The 25,872-nt window shown below is 46.7% G+C and overlaps 1 protein-coding gene across 8 annotated transcripts in view; it reads right to left on the reverse strand.

Moving 5' to 3' along the window:
• ASAP1 (ArfGAP with SH3 domain, ankyrin repeat and PH domain 1) overlaps window positions 1-25,872 on the reverse strand; it is a 349,999-nt gene that overhangs the window by 28,654 nt on the left and 295,473 nt on the right. For 5 of the 8 annotated variants that reach the window (XR_012327408.1, XM_073794763.1, XM_073794760.1 and 2 more), the window contains 11 exons: window positions 25,376-25,463; window positions 23,241-23,289; window positions 20,085-20,248; window positions 18,555-18,688; window positions 16,679-16,770; window positions 11,101-11,287; window positions 10,771-10,856; window positions 9,576-9,691; window positions 9,355-9,422; window positions 7,949-8,062; window positions 4,815-5,043 (listed from right to left, as the gene is read on the reverse strand). Coding sequence is in view for 7 of the 8 variants with exons in the window: in XM_073794763.1 (XP_073650864.1) it covers window positions 4,815-5,043; window positions 7,949-8,062; window positions 9,355-9,422; window positions 9,576-9,691; window positions 10,771-10,856; window positions 11,101-11,287; window positions 16,679-16,770; window positions 18,555-18,688; window positions 20,085-20,248; window positions 23,241-23,289; window positions 25,376-25,463 (1,327 nt within the window). In the remaining variant the exon portion in view is untranslated. The remainder of the gene's footprint in view (window positions 1-4,814; window positions 5,044-7,948; window positions 8,063-9,354; window positions 9,423-9,575; window positions 9,692-10,770; window positions 10,857-11,100; window positions 11,288-16,678; window positions 16,771-18,554; window positions 18,689-20,084; window positions 20,249-23,240; window positions 23,290-25,375; window positions 25,464-25,872) is intronic. The other 3 variants (XM_073794764.1, XM_073794761.1, XM_073794762.1) reach the window with 2 other exon arrangements.

Here is a 25,872-nt window from a genome sequence, read left to right on the forward strand (position 1 = left end):
CCGGGGCAGTCTTCTCCCTGGCCACCCCCTCTCTGCCCTAACTGTTGCTACAAACCTCAAATGAGTCAGAGAAACGGTGTATAAAATGCTTACACAACTGAGTTTAGGCACAAACATGGTGCAGAAGGATCGTCAGCAAGTCAGTTATCAGCCTCAGGACATCTGGGTTAGTTGTATGAGTGTCCCCTCCTTGCTCTGGCCGCACATTTCTGGGACACGCTTTCACTGATTCTGCAGTTGTTTGTTCACTCAGCAGGCACTGATGGAGCCCCCTCTGTGCCAGGGATGCAGGGACAGCTCATTCCCAGCCTCCATGTGGAGGAGTTCTGCCTCCAGCGGGAGGGGGGAGTGAAAGGAAGACTCCCTTCACCCTCTCTTCAAATCTGGAGCGCCACCGACTACCGCCCCTGATGAGGGCGCAGCTCACCGCTTTCTCACCCACTGGAGCGCGAGCTTCCAAGCAGGAGCTCCCCGCTCCCCCCTCTGCTAGCTTGCCAGGGCCCAGGACACGTGCAGAAGCGAACACATGCAGCAGGACCCAACAGGCTCCCATCCTATGTACTGAGTGCTCACGCTGTACCAGTCACTTTACATACGTTACTTCACGTTCTAAGCAGGGACCCAGGCAGCCAGACACCTGATTCTTATTTTTCAGATGAAGGCCCTGAAACTTAGCAAGATGAGTTAAATGTGAAAAGGAGACCAGGACAGGGACAGGGTTAGCACTTGGTGGGGAGGAACCCCAGCCTCCTAGGTGGGGCAGGGGAGAGAAGAGGACAGAGTGGGGTTTGAATTCACAGCGGCTCACAGCTGCCCAGCAGGCACGGTGTGGTTGACAGATGGACCTGCCTTGGAGGGTGTGTTACTCTCAAACTATACTCTTGGATTAACGTGGATGCTTAGCTCTTCGCCTGCAGGGACGGTGAGGGCAGCACCGGGTTCAACATTCTCCGTGACAAGCACCCACTTGAGCCCTCGGTGCGCCAGGCCCTGAGCCGCTCTTGTGCAGATCACCTACTGGTTTATTAGACCAAGGCTGGAGCCCGTGTGAAACAGGAAGTCCATGTTATAGAAAACGTGTGTGGACTGCAGGATTCCTACAGGTATTCACAGGCTATGCAGAGGTGCTACACGACGCCTGAGTCCAGGGGACTGATCTCACAAACAGATGGGAATGAACTGAAGTTAGTCAGCGTATCACCTCATGCTTCTAAAAGCTTGAAAACTTAGTTCATTTAAGTAAGTCACATAAGCTTCTTGAGATCAGACTCATCGTTCATTTACTTGACAAATCCTTTGAGTGAAGGTGCCCACACCACGCCAGGCTTCGCCATTGAGAGCGCCTGCTTATTTACCAGACTTGGGCAGCTCCACCCCGGTTCCCATCCCCCAAGGACGCTTCTTTAAAGCTGAGGAGTCGCAGTGGCTCTCAAATGTCAGCAGCAGAACCCTCCCTGGGGCACAGACCAGGTGCCAGGTGCTGAGCTGGAAGCTTCCCGGCCCTCTCACTAACCTCCACAAAAATCTCGTGTCAAGTCCAGTCTGTGCCACGGCTGTGTAAAAGGTGTGGAATTTTACAATGGGAGAAAACCGCAGTTCTGTAGCTTAAAATGACTTAAAAAGCAAGCTACGCTGCTGTCAAGCGCCTGTTCTGGGGGCGGCATCACAGTACCATGGTGCCCATACCTTCTTCCCTACTCTGGGAACATGTGTGGAGTCAGAGCCTGAACGGTCCTGCTAGGAGTCCCTCGCGGTAGTTCAGCGCTCTGCATTTTACCAAATGCTTTCTCGTATACTGTCTCACTGGATTCTGATGACAAATGCACGAGGAAGACAAGACAGAGATGGACCCTCTTCCTCAACATGGAAAAGAAGAAACTACCATAGAAGATCTGGTTGCCAAGTCCTAAGGTCCATTTTAATTTTCTATCCTATTTCAGCCACCGCGTGACGTGGAAGTTCCTCAGCCTTTTCAGGGCTCTGTTTCCTTAGCTGTACGAAGGGTGGCAAATCACGTCAATCTTTCAGCATCCCTCTAGCTCTAAAAAAAAAAATCCAGGTTCTGTGACATGATTTTTGCTTAAAGATGAAGAACAAACCCATCTTGGCGACCCTGAAGAATATCTAGTCTTAATAAAGATACAGTGAAGTGGGGGGCTGGGCGGAGCTGCTGACCACGAGGGGGAAACTTCTGCATACTTAATTTTATAGCTTTGATTTAATCTCGCTGGACTTCACTTCTGAAGAGGGCGTAGGCAGCAAAATGTTTCAAAAGCTTAAGAGTGGTGAGCTCGGGATTCTGAATCGCTGAGTCGTCCAGCTCTGACTGGAGCTCTGCTCAAGCACAGGGGGCTTTGCCCGATGGCAACTTAGGTCAAACTCCTTACATTTTCATGAGGCAGCTGCAAGTTTTTGAAAATACTCCTGAGCTGGATTCAGAATAATTCCTTCTACTTTTGTCCTCTGTATTCCTCTCGTTAGTGGAAACTTTATCAGTTGTTTCTGCCTCACCGGAAACCATCATCCTTACGACCCCGAAGTTCTCAGTGTGGAAATGACTTCTGCTGCAAGCAGACACCTCTGCTTTACCTCCACGGGAAACTAGCAACCCAAACAACAAGACATCCTTGTTCCATGCAAACGGTTCAATCAGTTCAACAGAATGAAATGAAGAAAACGTAAGGAAAACAGAGGAGAGTTATCTCTGCGCAGAGCATCGGCTGGTCTTCAACTGTGTCTTCTGAGAACTCCATTCAAACATTATCACTTTTCCAAATGTGTGGGCACGTGAGCCAAGCTGCCTGCAGGAAGTGTCTCCCGCTTCGAACCCCTTATAAAAGTCATGGGCAGGCTGTGCTTCTTGTCTCACCAGCTCAGACCAACTCTCCGAATCTGATGTCCTGCTATGAGCAACCTGGAAGAACACTCTGACTGTAGCGGAGAGGGATGCTATGTTCAATTATGGGATTGGGGGTGGGGGGTGGTAAGCAGTCTATCCTTAGCCGACCACGGTTGCTACGGCCAAGTCTCTAGGCACTCGTTTCAGCAGCTGCATCACTAAATAAATTTGGTCTTTGTCTTTGGGTCTTTGGGAAAGAGCTAATCAGAATTTATTCAAGGCAGCAGAGATATACTTGGCACTGAGTCAGTATACTTTATGGGTTTCTGCGTCCCCTTGAGACAAAATTATGGAAAGGGGTAGAGGGAGGTGAGGGTGCCTCCTGGCCCCTAGGACTCTGGTATCATTCTCTCCTGTAGCCCTTTTCCAAGGTTCTCAGTGACCGGGAGGCTCTCTGATAGGTCATCACCACTTTTTTTGGTAAACACGATCAGGGGATGTGAACTCTTTCAGAGTAACTCTCCACGGTCTTTCTTAGGGCGCAGAAAGGGACTCTCTGCTCTTAGCAGACTGCCACCCTGCTGGGGAGCATCATCGCCCCGCGGTGAGAGGGAACACAGTCCTCTTGCGGCACACATCTGCACCTTGTTATGCTAGTGACTTAAAAGGCACGTTCCAGCATGACGTGTGGAATGGTAAGGACACCACCGGCAAGTTAAGCCTTTGGGTTACGTGTGCCGTTGCTCTTCTGGTCACTGGTTATCTCTGATGAGTGCTGTTTATGACCGAGCCTCATTTTAACTTTCTCCACTATTTTATAATCTATGAGGCCATTGGGGTCTAAGAACACTGCTCCCATTTATAACACTATTTCAATGGAGAATAAGCTCTGAAAAAACACTGCTTTGAATAAAGCTCACATTCCCCAGAAAATAGCCCCAGTGTGATTCAAATAGGCACGGCATTGTGCACCGGGGCCCTCAAACCTGCGTGAGCACGAGCGAGCAGAGGACACGGGGAGGATCCTGCACTTGGGTTTATGGCTGAGACCAGACCGGAAGCTACAGCTCCGGGTACCTCTCGAATACCCCCGGGAGGGGTGAGCCCTTAATGTTATCACTTCTGTGTCTCGACTCGTCCCCATATAGGTGGGAATACATGGACTTTCTGTGCAGGGCGTTCGGTGGATTCGGGGAACAGGATGCAGTCTTTGTGGACCGTCACCACCTGGCATGAGCCCCGTGGGGGCATGTGACAACACACGGCACAATGACCCTCCTCTGGTAAGATCCTGCCCCAGGTGGTATCTCGTGGAAAACCACTCGCCAGAGAGCACAGGAGTGTGGGTTCAGGTCACACAGGACCTGGGTGAGGATCCCAAACCCCCAAGAGCCCCAGGCCACTTACTCTAGAGCTCTGAACCAGGACCCTGTCTGCCTGGTGCCAGCAGCTGTCCTACCTTACCTTGTTCTGTGAGCGTGAAAAGAGAGGTGCTGGGCTTAGGGCCTCTCATAAAGCAAAGGGCTTCGTAACTATTGCCTATCACTGTTACTACATTTTAGTGTAGAGGAAAGAAACTTCTCAAAGAAGAACTCAAATTCCACCCCATATTACACAGGAAAGAACGCTGGTTTGGGAGCCATGTGGACCCTGGATGGAACCTCAACTCCACCACTTACCGGCCGCATGACCTTTGAGCAAGTCATTCCACCTCAATTTTCTCATCTGTACAATGGGCGCAAAAGCACACACCTCACAGGATGGTTGTAAGGTTCACACAAGACAAGGCACGCGGAGTGCCCGTAACACTACTTCTCGGCTGTAACGTGGCAAATGGTGAGGTCCCTGTTTCAAGCTGCCCTGACATCACAGCCCACACTCTGCCACTCAAAGGCACCTCGAAATTCTTACGTCAAAGCTGGGTCAACTCCCAGCTCTGAAGATGGAGTCACAAAGCCCTTCCCACAGCCTGTACCTTTCCCGGCGTTTCTAGGAGGCAGCGGGGGTGCCTCCGCAGTCGGCGCTGTGGGTGAGTCTGTGCTTGTGGAGACAAAGATCTGGTTGGTGAAGGCGCCGTAGGAGAGCCGTTGTTTGTCCCGCGGAGTGCTGAAGCCCGGCAGTGACAGCTTGTCCTGCGGGGAGATGCTGGAGGAGTGGCAGAAGCTCTGAGGTCTGGGGGAGCGCTCTTTCTTGATGGGGCTCGGCTGGCAAATGAAATAACAGTGCGGTGGGTCAGCTGATAGTCAAGGATGACGCTTCAGGTGTCCGGAGGACTCTGCAGGGCACGCTCAGGGGGGGATCTGGGCTCCTGTGGCTCTCTGCGTTTCTGGGGGGTCGGCCACACAAAAGCCTAGGAGCCACGACACAGCACAAGGGAAACATCCAGAGAGTACACTTCTCACTCTCCTGTCATTACCAGGGTCCCACCAGGGACGTGCTGGTTAGGGAGCACTGTATTCAGAAGTAGAAGGTCACACAGATTTAACCTTGAATCCCCAAACACCTCCCCTGTGCAGGGCACGTTCACCAACAACTGAACAGTAGCTACTGCATTAACTTTTCCATCCCTGCTCAGCCCTTTAACGTCGAGGCTCTCCACACTCACCTCTCTCCTCATTTTACACCCTCTTAGGAAGGAACCTCATCTGCACCCACGGCCGTGACCGCCACCTAATGTTGATGACTCGGGCCTGTACGTCCAACCTCAACCTCTTGGATTCCAAACACTTTCAACCACCCATGACGGATCGCTGGCGTTTGCACTCGGCTCACAGCATCAGCACCCATGCAACTTCCCAAGTGGGAAGTCTCCCAACCTCAGTGGCATTGAGAGCCACCCAGTCCTGCACGGAGAGCTCAGAAGTGCCGCTCGGACCCACAACTCGTGCAGGCATTCACCAGCACCCCCTGGACCACTGGTCCCCTGAACAGCCCCTGCCTCAGTTTCTTTCAGCTCCAGCCCATTCTCCACGCTGCAGGCAGAGCTGGTAGGAAACCCTGTTCTCTGACAGCAAAGCTCTGTTGGCCTGTGCCTGCTCAGATGAAAGCCAAAGGGCTGAACTTGGCCTACCACCCCCTTACGCCCTTCCTGGTCTGGGCTGCCTGACACTCCAGGGGAGCCTCTTGCCTCTCCCCACCCAGTGCATGTGAAGGCACCTCACACCTCATCCCAAGCGGTCCTCTGATGTTCAGGCCCCATGATGACCCCCGGCCTCCGCACATGCTGTTCTCTCTCCCCAGAAGGATGCACTCCTTCCTACTTCCCTGCCTGGCAAGCTCCTCACCACCCTTAGAAACCCATCTCCCACAGTGTTTCCTTGGTAAGGTCTTCACTGCTCGCCAAGGCTGAGGCAGCCGCCCTGTCCTCTGAACACTTCTAAGGAATTTCGCCAACTCTTACTATAATGGTTACCTTGACTGTGTCGTAATTGAGCTTCTCTTAAAATGGTGAATGCCATTAGGACCCCTCGGTAGGAGCACCTTTGACTACTCCTTACATCCTGCCTGGGAAAGAGGAACCAGTGGATCCACAGCTGATGAAAAATGCACGCAGGAACCTTCAGAGGTAGCAACCGACAAGGGATTAATCTCCAAAAATACACAAACCGCTCAGGCAGCTCAGTATCAAAAAATGAAACAACCCAATTAAAAAATGGGCAGGAGATCTAAATAGACATTTCTCTAAAGAAGACATACAGATTGCCAATAAACACATGAAAAGATGCTCAACATCACTAATCATTAGAGAAATCCAAATCAAAACTACGAGGTATCACCTCATACCGGTCAGAATGGCCATCATCAAAAAATCCACAAACACTAAATGCTGGAGAGGGTGTGGAGAAAAGGGAACCCTCCTACACTAATGTAAATTGGTACAGCCACTATGGAGAACAGTACGGAGTTTCCTTAGAAAACCTAAAATAGAACTACCATATGACCCAGCAATCCCACTACCGGGCATATACCCAGAGAAAACCGTAATTCAAAATGATACATGCACACCTCAATGTCTACTGCAGCACTATTTAGAACAGCCAGGTCATGGAAGCAACCTAAACGTTCACTGACAGAGGAATGGATAAATAAGATGTGGGACATATATACGATGGAATATTACTCAGCCATAAAAAAGAACAAAATAATGCCATTTGCAGCAACATGGATGGACCTAGAGATTATCACACTAAGTGAGTCAGACACAGAAAGACAAATATCATATGATATCACTTATATGTGGAATCTAAAAAAAGGGTACAAATGAACCTTCAGAGGTAATTCAGAGCTATCTATGATAAAGTCACACAGAACTGGGTTTAATCCCTGAGACTGTCTTTACTCGCTGTGAGACTTTAGATACACCACGTGATTTCCCTGTCAGTCTTCTCCTCTGTAAAGTGGGACAATGACAACACCCCAATGGGCTTTTGATAGAGATGACCTGAGGTGACACGTGCTCACTGCCACCTAGTTCATATTTAAACACTCAATCAGTGACAACTTGTTATTTATTAATTAGCTGTTTTGATGACTAATTTTACGTGTTGACTTGGCTAAGGCTATGGTGCACAGGTGACTGGTCAAACACCAGTCTAGATGTTGCTGTGAAGGTATTTTTTATATGTGGTTCACATTTAGGTTAGATTTTGAGTAACAGGGGTGGGCCTCATGCAGGCAGTCAAAGGGCTTAAGAGGAAAGACTAAGGATCCCCAAAGGAAGAAGGCTTTCTGCCTGAAAACTCAGGACTGCACCCTCAGCTCCTGTGGAGTCCCCAGCCTACTGGCTTGCCCTGGGGATTCTGGCCGGGCCCGCCCCAGGCATGTGAGCCAACTCCTTAAAATGAATTTCTCTCCATCTCTACACCACACACACACCCCACGCAACCCCACACACACCACCCACCCACCCACCCCTACTGGTTGTTTCTCTGGAGAATCCTGACCAATACAGCTATTAAGTGGCACTCAACAAGGATCAGAGACTAAACAAAGAAAATGGCCCTGGTGAATCAGGTCGTAAGACCAAAATCAATCTCACAAAGAATGGGTCTTATCTGTATAGTGGAGAAAACCTGGGAGAAGGGCTAAGGAATCAGAGGCACTACGTACACTCACTTTGTCATCCAGATCATCATCGCTTTCATCCATCTCTTCCTGTCGAAGATTCCACTCATATTCTACGTGGACATGTGGATTGAACTTTCCAGATTTAGCCTGGGAAAGCTGAAAGTAACAGCAGGTGTAACCGCTGTAATTTCATTGCCAGGCACCCGGACATTATATAAACACTGAGCAAATCCCACCTCATTCCTGGTTTCGGATTCATCACCAGTAGCTGCACTGCAGGCAAAACTCTGATTATACAAACGGGACTGCCACAGGACAGACTGAAGAGGAATTGCAAAGAATTACGGGTGGAGCCTTTTTAATTCTGGTAACGTGACTTCTCTCCAAAATTAAAAGCTTTCTCAATATTATTAAAATGAGCCTCAAAACTGCAAATTCCCGCTGGAAGGCAAAATCAGAGTCACTGAAGTGCGACAGGTAGGCCGGTAGGCCTTTAAACTCAGACAGTCCTGGTTCCACCCATGGCCCACTTTCTTAGTCATAAAATGGGGCAAGGGTAACTCCAACGTCCCTAAAGCATTCTTGTAAAAATAAAGATGTACAACTGCTGGGCCTGGGTGGGTACTTGGCACTTAGCAGGAACTCAAGGGAATGTAACTTATCTTTTCTATCTTATCCTTCCCTGTGGTTAAGAGAATCATGCTCTACGCAAAGGCCCAGAGGTATAAGCAAGAACTAGTGGGACTGGAGGTGAGTGTGTACACAGGATGCGGGGGAGGGGAGGGAGGGCACTGGACATTCTGAAAACCATTACACTCTGAACTTTGCTTGCCCAGTTTTTGGAACCGGCTTCCCAAGTAATTCTTTCCAAAAAAAATTATTTTTGTTTTTTGGCTGCACCACACGGCTTGCAGGATCTTAGTTCCCTGACCTTAGTTCCAGGGATTGAACCCAGGAACTGCAGAGTTCTACCCACTGGACCGCCAGGGAATTCCCCAAATAATTCTTTACTGTTAAGCTACAGAGAAAGACTACTGTCTGGCAAACAAAAAAGCAGCACCTTGGGACTTCCCTGGTGGTCGAGTGGCTAAGACTCTGTGCTTCCAGTGCCGGGGGCTCAGGTTCGATCCCTGGTCAGGGAAGTAAGATCCTGCCCCCGCCTGCCGTGTGGCACGGCCAAAAAAAAGAAAAGCAGTTTGTCTGGTAATAAGACCTCTCAAATGCCTTTTAGCTGCTACACCAGAACTGTACTCAAAAGACATGGATGACAAATGTATCATTTTACCATTTTTTCAAATGTAGCCTGAGTGCTTATCTAGATTTCTTTAGCCAATGTTCAAAACAAAAAAAAAAGAGAGAGAGAAAGAATCTGCTTCTCTCACTCCAGTCGTGTTTCAGAGAACACCCTTTCAGGGCAGTTGGGCTCACCCCTGTCCCACTCCGCTTACCAGATCTTCACACTGGGTGGCCTTCAGTCTCTTTGCTATGTCCAGGGCAGTCTCTCCAGCCTGGTTAGCTAAAACAGGTGGAATACAGTTGCATGATTATCTAAGATACATCTTGAAAAGGCAAAGAACAATACTCAGATGACAATGGAACAGGCATGTCTAGGTTTCAGCCAACTGAACGCTCTCACCGCAGTTATTAAGAGATGCTTGGCCACACTTACCGACATCCACGGTGGGCTTGCTCCTGAGAAGCAGCTTCAAACACTCAGGTTTACCATACATGCTACAGTAGTGCAGAGCCGTGTTCCCCAGGGCCGTCTGCTTATCCAGGTTCCCACTGAAAAATGAAAGCATCAGAAAAAAATGACTTGCTCTATAACTTAAAACTACAGATGAACCACTTTTTCCCATGCTAACAACTGAGTCAAATTTGCGACCTACTTCTTATAAGCAGGGAAGATGATGATGTTTCTAACATGACACTTCCATTTATAAGCAACATAATGACAATAACAGCCAGCATTTATTGAGTGCCTACTGTGTACGGGACAGACACACGTCTCCTACGTGTATTAGCTCATTTAGTCTTCACAACCACCTGATGGGGTAGGTATACTATAACCCTTATTTTTTAGATGAAAACAGAGAGGATGAAGTGCTTGTTTGCGAGATTATCGAGACACAGATGATGGAGCAGGGATTTGAACACAGGCAGTGTGTCTCTGGAGCCAATGGTCTTAACCACTACGCAGAACCACCTCTATGGAAGAGGCTGGGCGTTTGTACAATCTGGCTTGTGTCCAGGCACCGTATCGTATGTGAGTTCAAATCCCCGCACTATTTTAATCGCTCTCCTTTGGATGAGCTCTAGTTCCTCCTCCTAATCTGTAGCTTACAGAACTACCCAACAAAGAATCCAGCAAGTCTAAACCTGCTGTGTTCAGTATTACTCTCCTATTAGTATATCCTAAACTTGAATTAGCAATTGGGTCAGCCACACATACTGATCTCTTACCATGAACTTATAAACAATGAAAACTCACAGACCTGTTACCTTGTGCTGTTAAGTGTCCTCTCTTTCAACCTCCCTTAATGCAGCAGGTTTTGGACCCAGAGATAGGATTTTACATTTATCTAGGCCAAGGGTTGGCAAACTACAGCCCACAGGCCATATCTGGCCCCCTGCTTGTTTTTGTAAATACAGCTTTACTGGAACATAGCCATGCTCACTTGTTTACATACTGATTGTGGCAGTTTTCACACTATGATGACAATGCTGAATGGCTGTGACAGACACCTCATGGCCCACAAAGCCTGTAACAGGGTCTGGCTCTTTGCTGAGTCCTGAGGTAGGCCGCCAATAGGGCTGGTTCGCGTTAACTCACAAGGCATATCCAGAAAAAAAAAAAACCGTACCAGTTTTGTACAAGGAAGTCAACCAAGTGGAGAGATGTCTGGTCTGCAGTTCGGACTGCAAGATGAAGGGCTGTCTCCCCGAGCTCCTGAAAGGAAAGGAGAAGTATAAATAGGGTGGTCAGAGGTCCTAGTTTGCCTAGACAGGCTTCGTTTAAGTCAGCTGCCCCCAAGTAATTATTAATAGCAGCCCCTTTCACTCTCAAACTGTCCAGATTCAGACACGATCACTTAATGTATAACAGTCTCATTCTGTGGTGTTACAATAAAACGTGTCATCTTTTAAACTGATTTCCCGCGTCCCTCTTCATCCTGATTTCAGTGAAGCTGTACCTGTCCGGGTTCCAGCAGCGGTTCCATTAGCTCTACCCCCTCTGCATAGACTTGAATTAGTGCAAGTAAATCCCCGGATTTGATGGCCTCAAGCAATTCGTTCAGTTTAGCTGACGAAGATGAACAGGTCTTCCGTGAAAATCTATGATCTACATACTTTGCAGTGATATATTCCTTCCGTACAGTCCTAAAATAGAGCAAAGCAAAATGAACTAAGACTTTTTATTTCCCAAGAGCTAAGAAAGATTTACATTTTCTGACAAACAGTTCTCTCCGAGAAGAGTCATTTTATGTTATTTATTTATTTATTTTTGGCTGCGTTGGGTCTTTGTTGCTGTGTGCGGGCTTTCTCTAGTTGTGGCGAGCAGGGGCTACTCTTCGTTGTGGTGCACGGGCTTCTCATTGCAGTGGCTTCTCTTGCTGCGGAGCACGGGCTCTAGGCGTGCGGGCTTCACTAGTTGTGGCACGCGGGCTCAGCAGTTGTGGCTTGTGGGCGCTAGAGCACAGGCTCAGTAGTTGTGGTGCACGGGCTTAAGTTGCTCCGCGGCATGTGGGATCTTCCCGGACCAGGACTCGAACCCGTGTCCCCTGAACTGGCAGGCAGATTATTAACCACTGCGCCACCAGGGAAGTCCTAAGAAGAGTTATTTTAATTAAGATACACTTCCCTTCAACGTTCTAGCAAACAGGTTTAGACCAAGTTTATTCTAGCAAAGACAGAATGAAGACACTGACAGGAAACTGAGGCTCAGCACAGCTGTGGTTGAAGGTCCAGAAGGACACAGACGGTGGTCTTTCCTGCCATGGATGACATGCCCAAAGCCCAAGTGGGCCTGGTGCATTTCTCCTTCTCTTCAGGACCTACCCCCTCTCCACTTCAGTTCAAGTGGTTCTGACCCCACCTCCCAGCTGCAGGGGTGAGCCTATGACCTCAGTGGCCTGATGGTCAACTTTGGGGAAAGGCTGAAATGGACGCTGGCTCAGAGGAAAGGAGAGACAAGAGTCAGGAGAGTGAGCTAAGGTCCAGATGATACTGTCTGACATCCTGGGTCCAGCTGTACCCGAACTTACCCGTTACATGAGCCAATTAATAAAAAGACAATGAATGGATTTTGGGTTCAAATCCTAGTCCTACAGCAAAGCAGCTGTGCAACGTTAGGTAAACTACTTAATCTTTATGACCTTCAGTATTTTTTTTTTTCATTTGAAACTGGGGACCATAACTCATTGGTATATTTTGAATTAAAGAATATACAGCCGCTAATAGGCGCTTTCCTCTTTCCAGGAGGGCTCTAATTCACGGGACACAAAATTTCTTGCTCAGAAATAGTCACTCCATGTGTGGTAGCTGTTACTGTTTCCCACATCCCACAGCCTGGAAACACTGTTTAAAATAGCGCTGATGCTTTTTTCTTTCATTCTGGGTTGGCAGCAGAGAGTTGGGCTGGTTGACGGTGGCACAGAGCCTTTGGTGAGTTGCAGATTCTGCTCCGGGAACCAAGATGGTACACTCAAGAGTGTCCTTTATGCTTAGGTCAGAGTCCTCCTAGAATGGCCATAACCTGATGAATTGGAAGACTTCCAGATACCTGAAAGGACGGCCTAAGCCTGGCTTCTGAGACTTGCTGTGTGTGACTTACATCAAGTTTGAAAGGCAGCTACTGTGTGGTGGATGGAACACCAGACTTAAGAACTAGATGGCTTAATGCAAGTCTGATACCACTTGCTACCTCCGTGACCCTGGGTAAATCAAGTTCTCGCTCTGCCTCAGTTTCCTCACCTGTGAAGTATTAGCAATCATACCTGCCTTACTTACTACCTTCCAGGTATGGAACAAAGAATGATGCATGGCTATGGGTTCACTTCTAAGCTTCCTTTCTACTCTTATCCAAGGCGGGTAGGGCTAGGATCCCTGGCAGGGAGGGAGACCTAAACTGCAGCGAGCTCTGCAGGCGGGCTCCTGTGGCTGGAAGCATCACGCAGATGCTACCTGATAATCCAGCAGAGAAGATGCAGAGGGCACTGAGGTATTGGCCCCAGGTCACCTAGAGGACCACCTCCAGCCCTGGCTCTGCAATTCTGTAGCTACAGCAAGTGTCTGAGCTCTCACTCGGCAGGATGTGTTTAACCCTTTCTGGGTACTCAGAGTTATCTCTATCTAGTCACATTTAGTCCCCCGGCAATGGAAGGCTTTCTGGCATGGGGCACTAGGGAGAGTGGGAAACAGACTTGTCTGAAAGTCTGGATGACAAGAGTTCTAGATGAAAGACAACTTTCTCCTTCTGTCCCCCACCAAACCCGGTCCTTCCTACCTACCCTGGCTCAGATAACGGTACTGGCCATTCACCTAGATGCTCAGGCCAAAAACCGTGGGCGTCATCTGGACAATTCCCTTAAACACCCCATATTTAAACTGATGAGCAACTCCCGGTGGTTCTCCCTTCAAAATACATTGAGAACTGAATCGAACTACTTTCCACCACCTCCGCCGCTACCACCTTAGTCCAATTTATCTTTATTTCTCAGTGGATCTGGTATAAATTTCTCTTCAGTCTGTCCCCACCACCCCCTATAGTCTGTCCTTCACTCATCAGCCACAGCTGGGTTTCTCAACCTCCGTCCTACTGACATTTTGCCTGGATAACCCTTTGTTACGACGGCAACCCCATGCTTTGTAGGCTGTTCGGCAGCATCCCGGGCTTCTATCCTCTGGATGCCAGCAGTACCTGCCCAAGTCACGATGTAATGTGTCCAGACACTGCCAAGTGTCCTCTGGGGGCAAAGCTGCCCCAGTTGAGCATCACTGAACCACAAGGATCCATTTAAAACATAACTTATCATGTCACTCCCTTTGTTTGACAACTTCTGATCACACTTAGAATAATAATATCCGAAACCATTCCACGACCTGCAGAACCCTCCGTGTCTGGCCCCATCTCTGTGGCATCTCCCAGCACTCTCCTGGCTCAGTGCCCTGCAGCCTCACCTGCCTTCTTGTTGTCACGTGAACACGCCAAGCCTGTTCCCCTTCAGGGCAGCAACACTTACTGTCCACCTGCCTGGCCTGCTCGCTCACACCTGTCCGTCATACCCTCTAGTTCTCAACTCAAATGTCGGGTCCTCAGATGCTCCCTGACCCCCTACACGTCAACCCCTCACCCTGTTATGTTTTCCTGCTGACACCAACTACCATGTGAACTTAGGTTATTTACTTTCTCATTCCCTGTGTTTTCCTCACCCCAGTGAGAATGTAAGCAGGACAGGAGCTGCCTTGTTCACTACTGACTGTATCTTCAGCACTTAAAAGTGTGCCTGGAACACAGAAGTTGCTTAATTAAATATGTGAGTGATTTAATCATGTTACAGGAGATTCACTCCATTCCTCTCGGTTGTGCCCAAATGAGAGAATAACAACAATAATGATGACAGCAGCAGTAAATACTCACTATATACCCACAGCTGCTCTAAGCTCTTCTCATTAGTCCTCCCCACGCCCTAGGGGGTTGACACACTTTGCAGGTGAGGAAACTGAGGCTCAGACAGTCAAAGCTACTTGCCCAGGATCACAGGTTAGGAAGTGGATCCGAACTCCCGGAGTCTGGCAACAGCGGCTACGTTAGAGATTTGGAGAATCATGAGCTCTTTGAAGGGGCGGGCCTGACGGAGGCCACAGAGCTGACGGGGCGCAGCGCTGACGCTGTCTCCCACGTGAAAAGCAGGAAACAAAAACCCATGTTGTTATGAGATTTATCCTAAAGAAATGCCCTCGAGGTCTGGGTCATGTAAACACTTCAAGAACACTGGTGTGGGCAAGACTGGGCCGTGTGTGCTCGAGCACTCACTGTTACCACATCTGTGAAGTAAGCCACGGATCACATTTGTCTGCAGTTGTTTTATGATCAAACTAGCTTCGGAAAGCCCTAGTTCTCAGTGTAATTGGAGCTCATTAGCGTGAAAAAGACACCCAAGCAGTGTTTGTTCTAGGACGATGCTTGAAGGTTGCTGTTAAGCCAGACGCTCCCCCAGATGAGCTTAGGATATTATATTCAATATAGGCCCCCAACATCCCTAACTTTTCTTCTGTGACACTTACCACGACTACGACTAAATGATTCACTGTTTAGTTTCTTGGTTAACACCTAGCTTCCTCGCTAGGCTCTAGGTATCACGAACACAGGGTTTATATCTAGTTTGTGTTTTGACGTCTCCCCAGCACCTGACATAACGTGAGGCACAGACTAAACGTACAATATGCATTTGTCTAATTCAAGAAAAGACAAATGCCAAGAGGCCTCTGGGAGATCGAATTTTGAGATTTCAGGAGGAAGAAAACACGTTCCTCGAATGTGCCCCATAAGGTGCTTTGCCTTGAATAACCAACCACCCAGGAGAGGCTGCAAAACATTCAGGCTGGCGTCCACTTCACACAGGCTTCCCTGATCGCTCGAGTCGGGATTAGGTCTCTTTTCTCCTAGTTATCCACAGGATTTAAAAGTTTAAATTCAATGTAAACCTTTTTGAATATGCTTAAAGATTCACATGACTCAACAATAAAAATGATATCAGAAAGTGTTTACTGAGGGGGTCCTACGCCCACCCCGGAGGAAGCGCTTTTATTAGTTTCCTGGGTATCTGTCAGTGTTTCTTCAAGCAAACCCAAGTTTAAATAAATACATATGTTTATGTGTGTCCTTCACTGTCTAAATCTATTCGGTGTCTGAGTCCAGAAGATGAGTAGCGAGAGTTCACAGGGAGGGATTAATCAGTAGAAGTACCCAAAATCTGGCTCCTGAGTTTGGACAGGGTGCCTGGGTCGGGGGTGCAGGGGCCTCTGTGCACTTGTTCCCACGCCCTCCACCCTTCCCTGCCCCAAAGGCAGCGTGCCGTGAACACTGCACTCACTGCACCTGATGTTTTCACTTGACAGTCATCCTGGAGATCATCCCAGATCAAGACAGAAGCAGCTTCCTATTCCTTTTTACATCTGCAAGGGGTTCCGCTGTGTGGTCATACCACAGAATATTTCATCCTGTATTTACAGGTAGACACTTGCTTTGTTCCTAATCCTTTTCCACTACAGAACAGGAAGAACTTCCCAGAAGTGCCGTTGCTGCGTCAGGGTAATAAATAAATCTATAATCGTGATGAAAATGGCTAATTTGTCCCTATGGATAGTGTACCATTTGTACTCCCACCAACAACACAGGAGAGGAGATGTCTGCTTCCCCACAGTCTGCCTGAGTGGGCTGTTAAGCGTTTGGCTTTTCGCCAATCTGACAGGAATCTCCCGTTGCTTTTGTATGTCTCTTATTTATCACAACATGTGAGGATTAAGAGATAATTGTCCTTACGAAGATTTATCCTCCACAGAGCAGCTGCAACTACCTAGGGAAAGGTGATGATGAAAATAATCGGGTCATTCCAGAAATATGTCTCAGACACTTTACTTTTCTCTGCTTTTTTCTCATAATGAAATTTCCTCTGGGGAAAAAAAATACTACAACCACTGAGAAGTTTTGGGGAGAGTAGAAGAACAATTATAGAACAATAAAGAATTCATTGTATTAGAAGTACTTACATATCACTTGAAGGGGTGGGTTTTGGTGAGGGGCTGGGTAAATTTGCTTCCATAATATCATTAAAACTACTGTTTCCTACATTCTTGGCCAGCTGTAACATAAACAAAACACAATATAGCAAACTCCTTACTACTAGTTTAAAAGTTTCCTATTACTTGCTTTTGAGATTTCTGAATACGTATTTTCCCTCATTTGACTCAAAATACAAACTGCCCATCCACCTGGTCAACAGACAACTTACGGAGCACGTACTCTGCGCCAGGCACTGAACTTCTGAGCACCGGAAATACAGAGATGGGTAAACCATGTTCCCTGCTGTAGGAGCTAATGGACTAGTGGAACCATGGATAAGAAAACTAATCATTTTCACAAACATAATGTGATAAACGTTAGACTAGAATAGGATGTGGTCCTACACACACACACACACACACACACACACACACACACGCACACACTATATGAGATTAGACAGAGCAGATTCCAAATATGAATCTAGGTTAAATGCTTAATGGACAGCAATAGCTTTTCAATTACCATCACAACTCATTTCTAGATAAAGCAGATTTACTGTTATTGAACAGAAAAGGATGTAGGATTCCTTTATATTTGGGGTACCAATTAAGATGCTGCAGGATTCCTTTATATTTGGGGCACCAATTAAGATGCTGCAGGCGATTAATGAAGAGGCCCCAGGAACCATTTTGCTTCTGGGTTCAAGACCCTTCCAAGAAAATTTGTCCTGAAAGGCTTTTGGTCACTGAGATAATTTGGGGATTGATGTGAAGTTTAGGAAACACTCATGTGATCAGGTCTCTTGGATTTATCACATAGTTAAGTGTTTACGATGGACTGACACCATTTTCATACTAAAGAAGAACGTTTCAGGTATTAGGTCTGAGCCTTTTCTCGATGACCCTGAAGTGAACAGGGAGCCGTGTATCAGGAGGATACTTCCTAAATCAAGGGGCTCATGCAACACAAGACAGACCACCATTGCTTAATGGGTGCTCAGATGACAAAGGCTGCTGGCTGGGTGACTACCTGCCCTGACTCTGGGGTACTTTGCTCCCGGCAAGGCTAGTGATAAGCTAGGCTTTCAGATTTTTTGAGTCCCAGGCACACTCAGGTCCTGATCAAGAGCCTCCTGTGTGAGGAGAAGCCCTACTTTACTTCGAACCCTTTCACCCTTAGTAGAAGGACTCTCTCACAGGCACCAGCGTTCCAGTTATGCAAGACAGGACTGATGGCCACAAGGTATTATAGGAGATGCCATAAGTAGGCCTTTCCTTCCTTCATTTGGTGAACTGTGGGACCAGTTTAACTCGGACCTGATGAGGGTCCCCTTTCCATATTATAAAGCTATACACCATAACGGCACACAGTTTTTTCCCTGACTACCTAAAGAAGTTGTGGGTTAAGGAGTGGTTGGTTTATGACAGTAGCTAACAGGCCACTCTCAATTCATGTGTACTTTTACAAACTTACAAACAGTAAAAATAGAGGAAAACTCTTTGGTCATTATCTTTAATAACATAAGCCACTAGATAAAGTGAACATGCGAGTTCAACATCTAACTCCCTTTACTGCTATGACAGTGAATCATATAAAAACTATTCCAAAAGAAGAAAAGCAGCTTTGAAAAAGCCTATCCTAGAAGAAAAGAGCCATTCAGTGGAGCTAATTATAGAAATGTATGATTCGCCAGTTCTTCAATCAGGAAGTAGAAACAGTCAATGTTACATACCACAAAATTTACATTTTAAATACCTATTTAAATTCACTAAATTCAGGAACTAGAATTCTTTGTACTCAGCAGAAACAAAAACCCCCAAAGCAATATACTAAATGTATTCATGACAGGTCACTACTTACCAAGAGTTCAGAAGTTCCTAATTTGTCTAGTTCCAAAGACTGAATGCGGGAAATATGAACCCCCATTTCTCTATGGATGCCGGAACATTCTATGCAGGTCAAAATCCCCAAGTTGGTTGAAAGCCAGGTGGGTTCTGTGGAAAGGATTTTGAAGACAAGATATCTAATTTTTAGTGTGCCAACTACAGAGGAAGCTAAAACAGTAGTAAAATTTGTTAAAAACTATAAGGGAAAAATTCAAATGGAAGAAATGGATGCTTGCAGTTTAGCCTAGGGGCTGTTATAAAAACTAATAGCTTGTTAGAGAGCAAATTTTAAGACAAATTTTAAAACTATCCCTTCAATACTGAATTGAAAATAAAATTCAGTGCTTTATTTTTGTGAAAATGTGAGAAAGACTTTGCCCAGGAGGCCGAGGAAACATCCTGACAGTGATAGATTAAAGGCCTTCTAAGTACAGCTCACAAGGGACTGGGTTCTACAGCCATCGTTAACCTCCACGCTACAACCCAACTTAACCTGTCATCCTGGTTATGGCTTCTGCACAAGCACCTCTTGGTAATAAGACAGCTTTTTCTACAACCCCCAAGGGCCCCAGAGCAGAGCCTCCTCTGCCATTCCCTGACACTGTGTCAGTCACTATCACACACGTACACAAAAGCAGAAGATGTGAGACTTGCCTCTGAGGTGCTTATGGCCTGTTGTACACAGGAGCCCATCTGCACTAGTAAAACAATTAAAAAGGAGATCATAATGCTTAAGGATAGGTTTGCACGACATTCTGACCACTACTAGATGTGTGACCTCAGGCAAGTCAATCAACTTCTCTGATTCCCCCAGTTTTCTCGTCTGTGAAATGGGGATAATTTTAGTTATCTTGCTCAGAGAGAGTCTGTGAGGATTCAGTACGTAAAGACCAGCAAAACAAGTATCACGATCCTTATTATAACGTAAGCATTCGATCAATGTTAGCTACTGTCAATACCTAAGTAACACAGATGCCATTTGAGAACAGAAATTTGGAGCAAGGGGACACCAGTGTGATACAGAGGCTGGGGAGGTTTTACTGTACGGAAGGTACCGCGTGCCAGCCAATGTCATATACGCCATTTCACTACGCCCTCATAACAGCTGAGGTTTGTTACCCCACCTTCAGGATGAGGAAACTGAAGATCAGAATAGGAAAGGGACTTAGTATGAGGTCGTCCAGGCTCTGAGAAGCGGGCGGGTGATCCCAAACCAGATGATGGACTCCGTGTCCAGTGCTCTCCCCTTACTGTCCATTTAACTGGACCTTACGGGAAAGGTGGCATTTTGGCAGGTGCCATTTAGGGAGAGCAGGTGAGAGCTTCCCAGGTAGAGCAAACGGCAGGGATGAAAGCACTCAGAGGTGGGACAATTCACCCACCTCTAGGGCATACATGTGTCTGTGTCCACAAGGAGATTAAGGCATTTTAATAACCTGCTTATTTATATTCTACAGGAAGAGAAGGGATGTTTAACAAGCGGCTCAAGTCTGGGGGCAAATACCTGACGAGCCGCAGTCGCAGCAGACATCATTGCCTGGGAGCCGCTGGACGTCCTCAATGATGGCTTTCGTCAGGTCCTCCAGGCTGTTCTCCCCCGTGCTCTGCTCTCCACGGAAGGCCATGGTGAGGGCCTCTTCTTTGCTGTTCGTCAGCACTGATATCCACCTGTTGTCAGAAACAGGAGGAGGAGACATAAGAGCCTGGTTGGCCATTGCATTCTCCTTCCCCTGCAAAAGAATCTGTTTTCATGCAGAACTGGCAAAAGAGACCTCCCCATAGCAATACAAAGAATGGAAAACAACACACAGGAGAGAGCTAGCGAGATGAGAGGAACAGATGAGAGGGTATCAATGACCAAGGGCTTGCGTGAACACATAGGCGCCTGCGTTTCCACGGAGACAGAATATAAAGGGAACGTCAGAACGAAGAGGACTCAGAGTGGGACCAGCCTAGTGCAAGGATGAGAAAGAACAGGTGAGAAAGGAATAGGAGGCAGGAAAGGGAGTTTAGCAAAAGGCATTGTTTCCTAGGAGTCCATGTCAGCGGGGGCACTTAAAAGTGAAAGTGAAGGGGTATTTCATTTTCCATGAAGATGCATGCTTATGAAAAAGGTACATTAACAATGGAAACACATGATGTTTATTTTATGAAATGAAAAGTGCAGGCTATTAAAATATATGTACAGCATGACCACAATATGTACCCAACAAAATAACCCTTTGCTACTAATCTATGCGTAAAACAACCTAAATACCCAATAACAGGGGTTGATTAGCAAAGCCTGAAATAACCACAAAGTGGACTAGTTAACCAGGTATTGAAATTTAAGTTTCCAACTCATTTTTGGATGACTTTGGGGAAATGATCACAATCTAATGTTTCGTGAAATAAAAAGGAAAAAAACTGTCATATGACATAATCTCAAATTTAAATGTATTTGTGAATTATATATTTTGTTTGGGGAAAAAAGGGATAGAAAGAAACTCACCAAAATACCGGTTGTCTCTGAGTGATTTTTTGTAGAAAAAAACAGATGGAACGCTTGACTCTATTTTTCTGTAATTGTTTGAATCTATAATGAGTTGTATTACTTTCAGGAATGAGGAACCAAAGCCAAATTAACTTTTTTAGAAGAAAATCAACAAAAAAATGAGAACAAACAGTGGTTTAGAAATGTTTTTCATTTCATTTGAATAAGTAATAGAGACAGCAATGAGGATTAAAAACCAAAGCAGAGTATTAATACCTGGAATAGGTGAACTGCAAGTCATACCTTTGACTCTAGGTGGCGCTCACCCTCACTGTTGTGAGGAAAAAGATCGCACAGCTTAGCTTTTCTGCTATGAAGCAGAAAACCCAACAACTGTTCAGGAATGGAGGGGATGGGGTGGGCATTTAATACCTTTTAAGTTAAATAATATTTTCTTCTATCATTAGTCTCAAGTTATAAACTAGAAATTGTTCTCTTAAAAACAAGTCAAGAATCTGGGTTCCACAGGGCAGATCACTGTGCACTTAACAGCAGCAGCACTGATGATGCTGGAGTCTTCACTTGACTGCAGAAGCCTCTATTTTGCTTTCCTTCGGCATCCTGAGATTTTGGCTATCTGATATTACCAGTATCTACTATGTGCCACATACTTATAATTTCTGAAATATAATCCTCCAACAAGCCTCTGAGTTAGGGTTTAAAATGCTTTAAAGAAACAGAAGCCTAGAGAGATTCAGTGACTTGCCCAAGGCCCTAGAGTGGGACTGGTGTCAGACTGGGAAAAGGAAACAGTTCTGTTAACACCCTTTTTTCAGGGTTCCTTCTCTTATGCCACATTTGCCTCTTTATTTGAAAACTCCTGACAAAGAAATTTGCCATGATAATCTGAAAATACATATTTAAAGGACAATTCATTTTCTGGAGGAATAATTCAAATTTGGTGAAATGGCTACATTTCAAAAGGGTCAAGAATTAAAGCAACTATTTCTGACAATTCTTCAAAAAACTTTAAAATTATTTTAAAGTAACAGGCATACAAAAAAAGTATTAAGAAACAAAATAGTGCATAACGGTGTTTTAATACTTTAAAAGTCACTTTGAGTTTACAGGAGTAAAAACAAAAACAACGGGCACTGTATGAGAAGCTTTACACATTTGACCTCAAGTCTCAAAATCCTGCAAGCGAGGGCTAGAACCCATCTTACTGACAAGAAGGCCGAGGTGGGACGATCTTTTCAAGGTCACAAAGTCACTACCGGGCAGATTCTGGACTAGAGTCAAGTCTGCCTGCCTTTAAACACGCAGCTGCTCTTCTGTTGTACCTGCCTCCTTCCACAGTGAGATGAGAAAGGATTTCTCTGTTCAATTCACTGGACACTTTCACATGAGAAAACAACTCAATGAGGCAGTGAAAATTCCTCCCTGTAACTTGGAGGAAAATAAACATCTTTCCGTGCAGGACGCCAGGACGTCTTCATGAAAACCAAGTCCTCCCCCCCATCACTACCATCAGCACCCAGAGAGAAGGCAAAAGGTATGAATTACTTGAACACTGAATAAACCCCTCCCAAGTGCAGATGATGGGATTGGAAATGAAGAAGGCACAGTCCTTGTCCTCAAGAAGCTCTAGGTGGGCTTCCCTGGTGGCACAGTGGTTGAGAGTCCCCCTGCCGATGCAGGGGACACGAGTTCGTGCCCTGGTCTGGGAGGATCCCACATGCCACGGAGCGGCTGGGCCCGTGAGCCATGGCTGCTGAGCCTGCGCGTCCGGAGCCTGTGCTCCGCAACGCGAGAGGCCACAGCAGCGAGAGGCCCGCGTACCGCAAAAAAAAAAAAAAAAAAAAAGATATAAAAAAAGAAGCTCTAGGTCTCCAGAGGGCTTGGGCTGAGCCAGGGGATCCAGAGGGGTGTGAAGTGGGTGCGGGGCAGGAGGGAGGGAGCAAAACCCCCAGGGCGGTGTGGCTTGAGCAGAACCTTGCAGGGGGCACCTGAGTTTACTGAGCACCCTAGACAGAGAGGAGAGACGCATGTGAAGGCCCAGAGGCGAGAAATAACCACCAGGATTCTCAGTAAAAAAAAAAAAAAAGAAAACTTAAAGGTATACCGTACAGGACGGAGATGCTTTTTCAATGTAAGGCATCGTGCCGTTATTTCAGAACTACTTACGCTACATAATCCTGCTCATCTTCTGCCTGAAAGTGATACGTCCTATTATCTAAAATACAAAAAAAGAGAAAAAAGCAAAACCTTAGAAAGCAGAATACCTTAGGTATTAATGCAAATTTTGAAAGTTCCTGGGGGGTGGGGAACACATTAAAAGCAGGATTTTAATATAATTTTATTTTTGCAACATTTTGTTTTAGCAGTTACACGATTCACTTTGTCAATATAATTCTTCTGAAGGGCAACAAGAATACAACAAAATAACTGTGAACACCACGTGAATGCCTAGCACTTCTTTTGAAAAACAAGTGGGAAGGGGGACGGGTCCCTACCTGGTCAAGTGGATCTCGGTGACAAATCGGAGAGTGCTACCTGCGAACTCAGTATTCTACTTTTCCTTTTCAGTTTGCCTCTCACTGGCTTTCCTTTTTAAAAAACTCCTTTCCAGAAATGATAAGTAACTCACAGGGCAGCCCTGACAAGCAGGCACATCGTGCCCCAGGCTCCCCTCTGGTTGAATCAGGCTGCAGGGAAGAAGGGCTCAAGCCTTGCTGGAGGATCATCCTCAAGCTGCGACTCAGGTAAGGAGAGGGCAGCTTAGCTTGGTTACTTTGGGCAAGTGTACATGAGGGAAGCTCTTCCTTAAAATGTGGGATCTGCTAGAATGTTTCTACATACTGAGGTCGAACTACCACTGACTTACCACCTTTACTTACGAGCCCGTCCCTCACTACGTGACTGGCTCCAGGGCAGGCCCCCCTCCCCATCTCCCTGAGAGAGAGGAACACGCCACAGGTGCTAGAGCCCAAGCGTCTCGGCTGAATCCCTGCTCACCACTGTGAGACCTTGTGTGAGTTGCTGCACCTCTCTGAGTCTCAGGTTTTTCTTCTGTGAAACGGGAAACCGACAGGGCTTTTGAGAGGTTTGCCCATGTTTATAAAGCACCTGGCACATATTAGACATTCAATAATTATTATTAATAACCTATGGATTCTCAAATCGAGGGGTTCTTAACTTTTGAAGTCACAGTATAATTCCAACTTTTCGTATTTCTTTCTCATCAGTAACCCAAGAAGTCTCACGGTCATAAAAATCATGGTGAATCTGAACTTCAGTAAGTGCTGTAGAATCCAGCTTAGACTCCACCCAGAGTCTCACAGCTGAGTCCATCTTTTGGGCTGGGACTGTTTGTTCCATTCTCAGGACTACATCAGAAGGATTTCAAGGGACAGGAGAGTATTTCTGTGCTCTACACACACAGATCATAGGCTGTGGGTTGGCCTGTCCTGTGGGGCTCTATAGAGAACGATGAACACTGAAGGTCAGTGCTGGAGGATTTCAGAATATTTGTGAGTCACTTCATCGGCACTGCCATCCTCTTGCTTTACAAAGAGATGTCTCCTCAGCTACCGTGAACACCCATGGGACCAGTGAAAGCACAGGGAGCCAGACTGGAGGAAAACAATCTCCCCTCACTCTGAAGACTGTGAGAATACAGGCCTTCAGTTGGGGGGTGGGTGGGTCACTGCGCAACCTCATCACAAGAGAAAAACACACTCTGACCCGTGGAATAAGACAGTGACAGAGCACGGTGTCATTGACTCATGAAGTCAGAAGGCAGTTCTGCTTGGAAACAGGGAGATGTTTTTTTCCTTTCAGGGCTTGATTCTGCAACTGGGAAAATCAGCTGGACACACACAGTGGCACACCCGTGTCGTCAAGTCTATGTCTGCGCATCTCAACCACAGCTACACATTAGAATCACCCAGGGACTTCTTAAAAAACACCTACGTCTGGGTCTCACACCAAAGACTGATTCAGCAGATGTAGGAGAGAAATGAGAGTGTGCTTACAAAAATCCTTCCAGGGGGATAAAGCTGTGTACTTGTGGCCAAGAACTGGTCTGGTTTACTGCACAAATCTAGATTCTACTCCACTGCAGTCAGATCTGACACGGTTATGCCTTCCCACCTGCAGGTGGGCTCCGTGCAGAGAGGCCCAGGGCTCTTCTCAGAGCTGCGTGTGCAGTACGTACAGCAAGGAGCCCTGCTTGGGAAAGCTGCGGCTTCCAACCCAGAGAACGGGAATAGGCTGGTGGCAGAATGCACAGTAACTGACTCGGGAGAAAACGGACTCACGTGATATCAGGTCAAAAGACTTCTTGTCCTCGGCATTCGGTTTCACCTGACAGGTGAGAAGGTTCAACTTGGCGGGTTGCCTGTTAGACTGGACACAAGACGAAAGGGAGAAGTTACGGGCAGCATCAGCTGTTCCCCACAGGCCCAGTGCCCGTGGGGCAGGTGTGCAGGGTCATGATAAATTTGATAAGGTCTAATTCACCCCACTGGAATTCTGAATCTCATTAGAGAAGGGAAAAAAAAATGTTAGGTGGCCTACTAAATGTCTTTTAACTGTGTATGAACATCCTGGTGACTAATCAGAATGGAATCGAGATAATCCATCTTGCTTTCAGTGAAGAGTGGGCATGACCCATGGAAAGGTGCCTTTCTGGAACCTACACACACACAAGCTCGAAGAGTTGGCACTTTTCACTACTGCATCTTCCTGTGAAATGTAGCTGAGCGTACTTCCTCCATTCACTCAAAATGACCCCAGTAACCAATCACCCCAAACC

Source organism: Tursiops truncatus, chromosome 17 (genome assembly GCF_011762595.2).
Source record: "Tursiops truncatus isolate mTurTru1 chromosome 17, mTurTru1.mat.Y, whole genome shotgun sequence".
NCBI lineage: Eukaryota > Metazoa > Chordata > Mammalia > Artiodactyla > Delphinidae > Tursiops > Tursiops truncatus.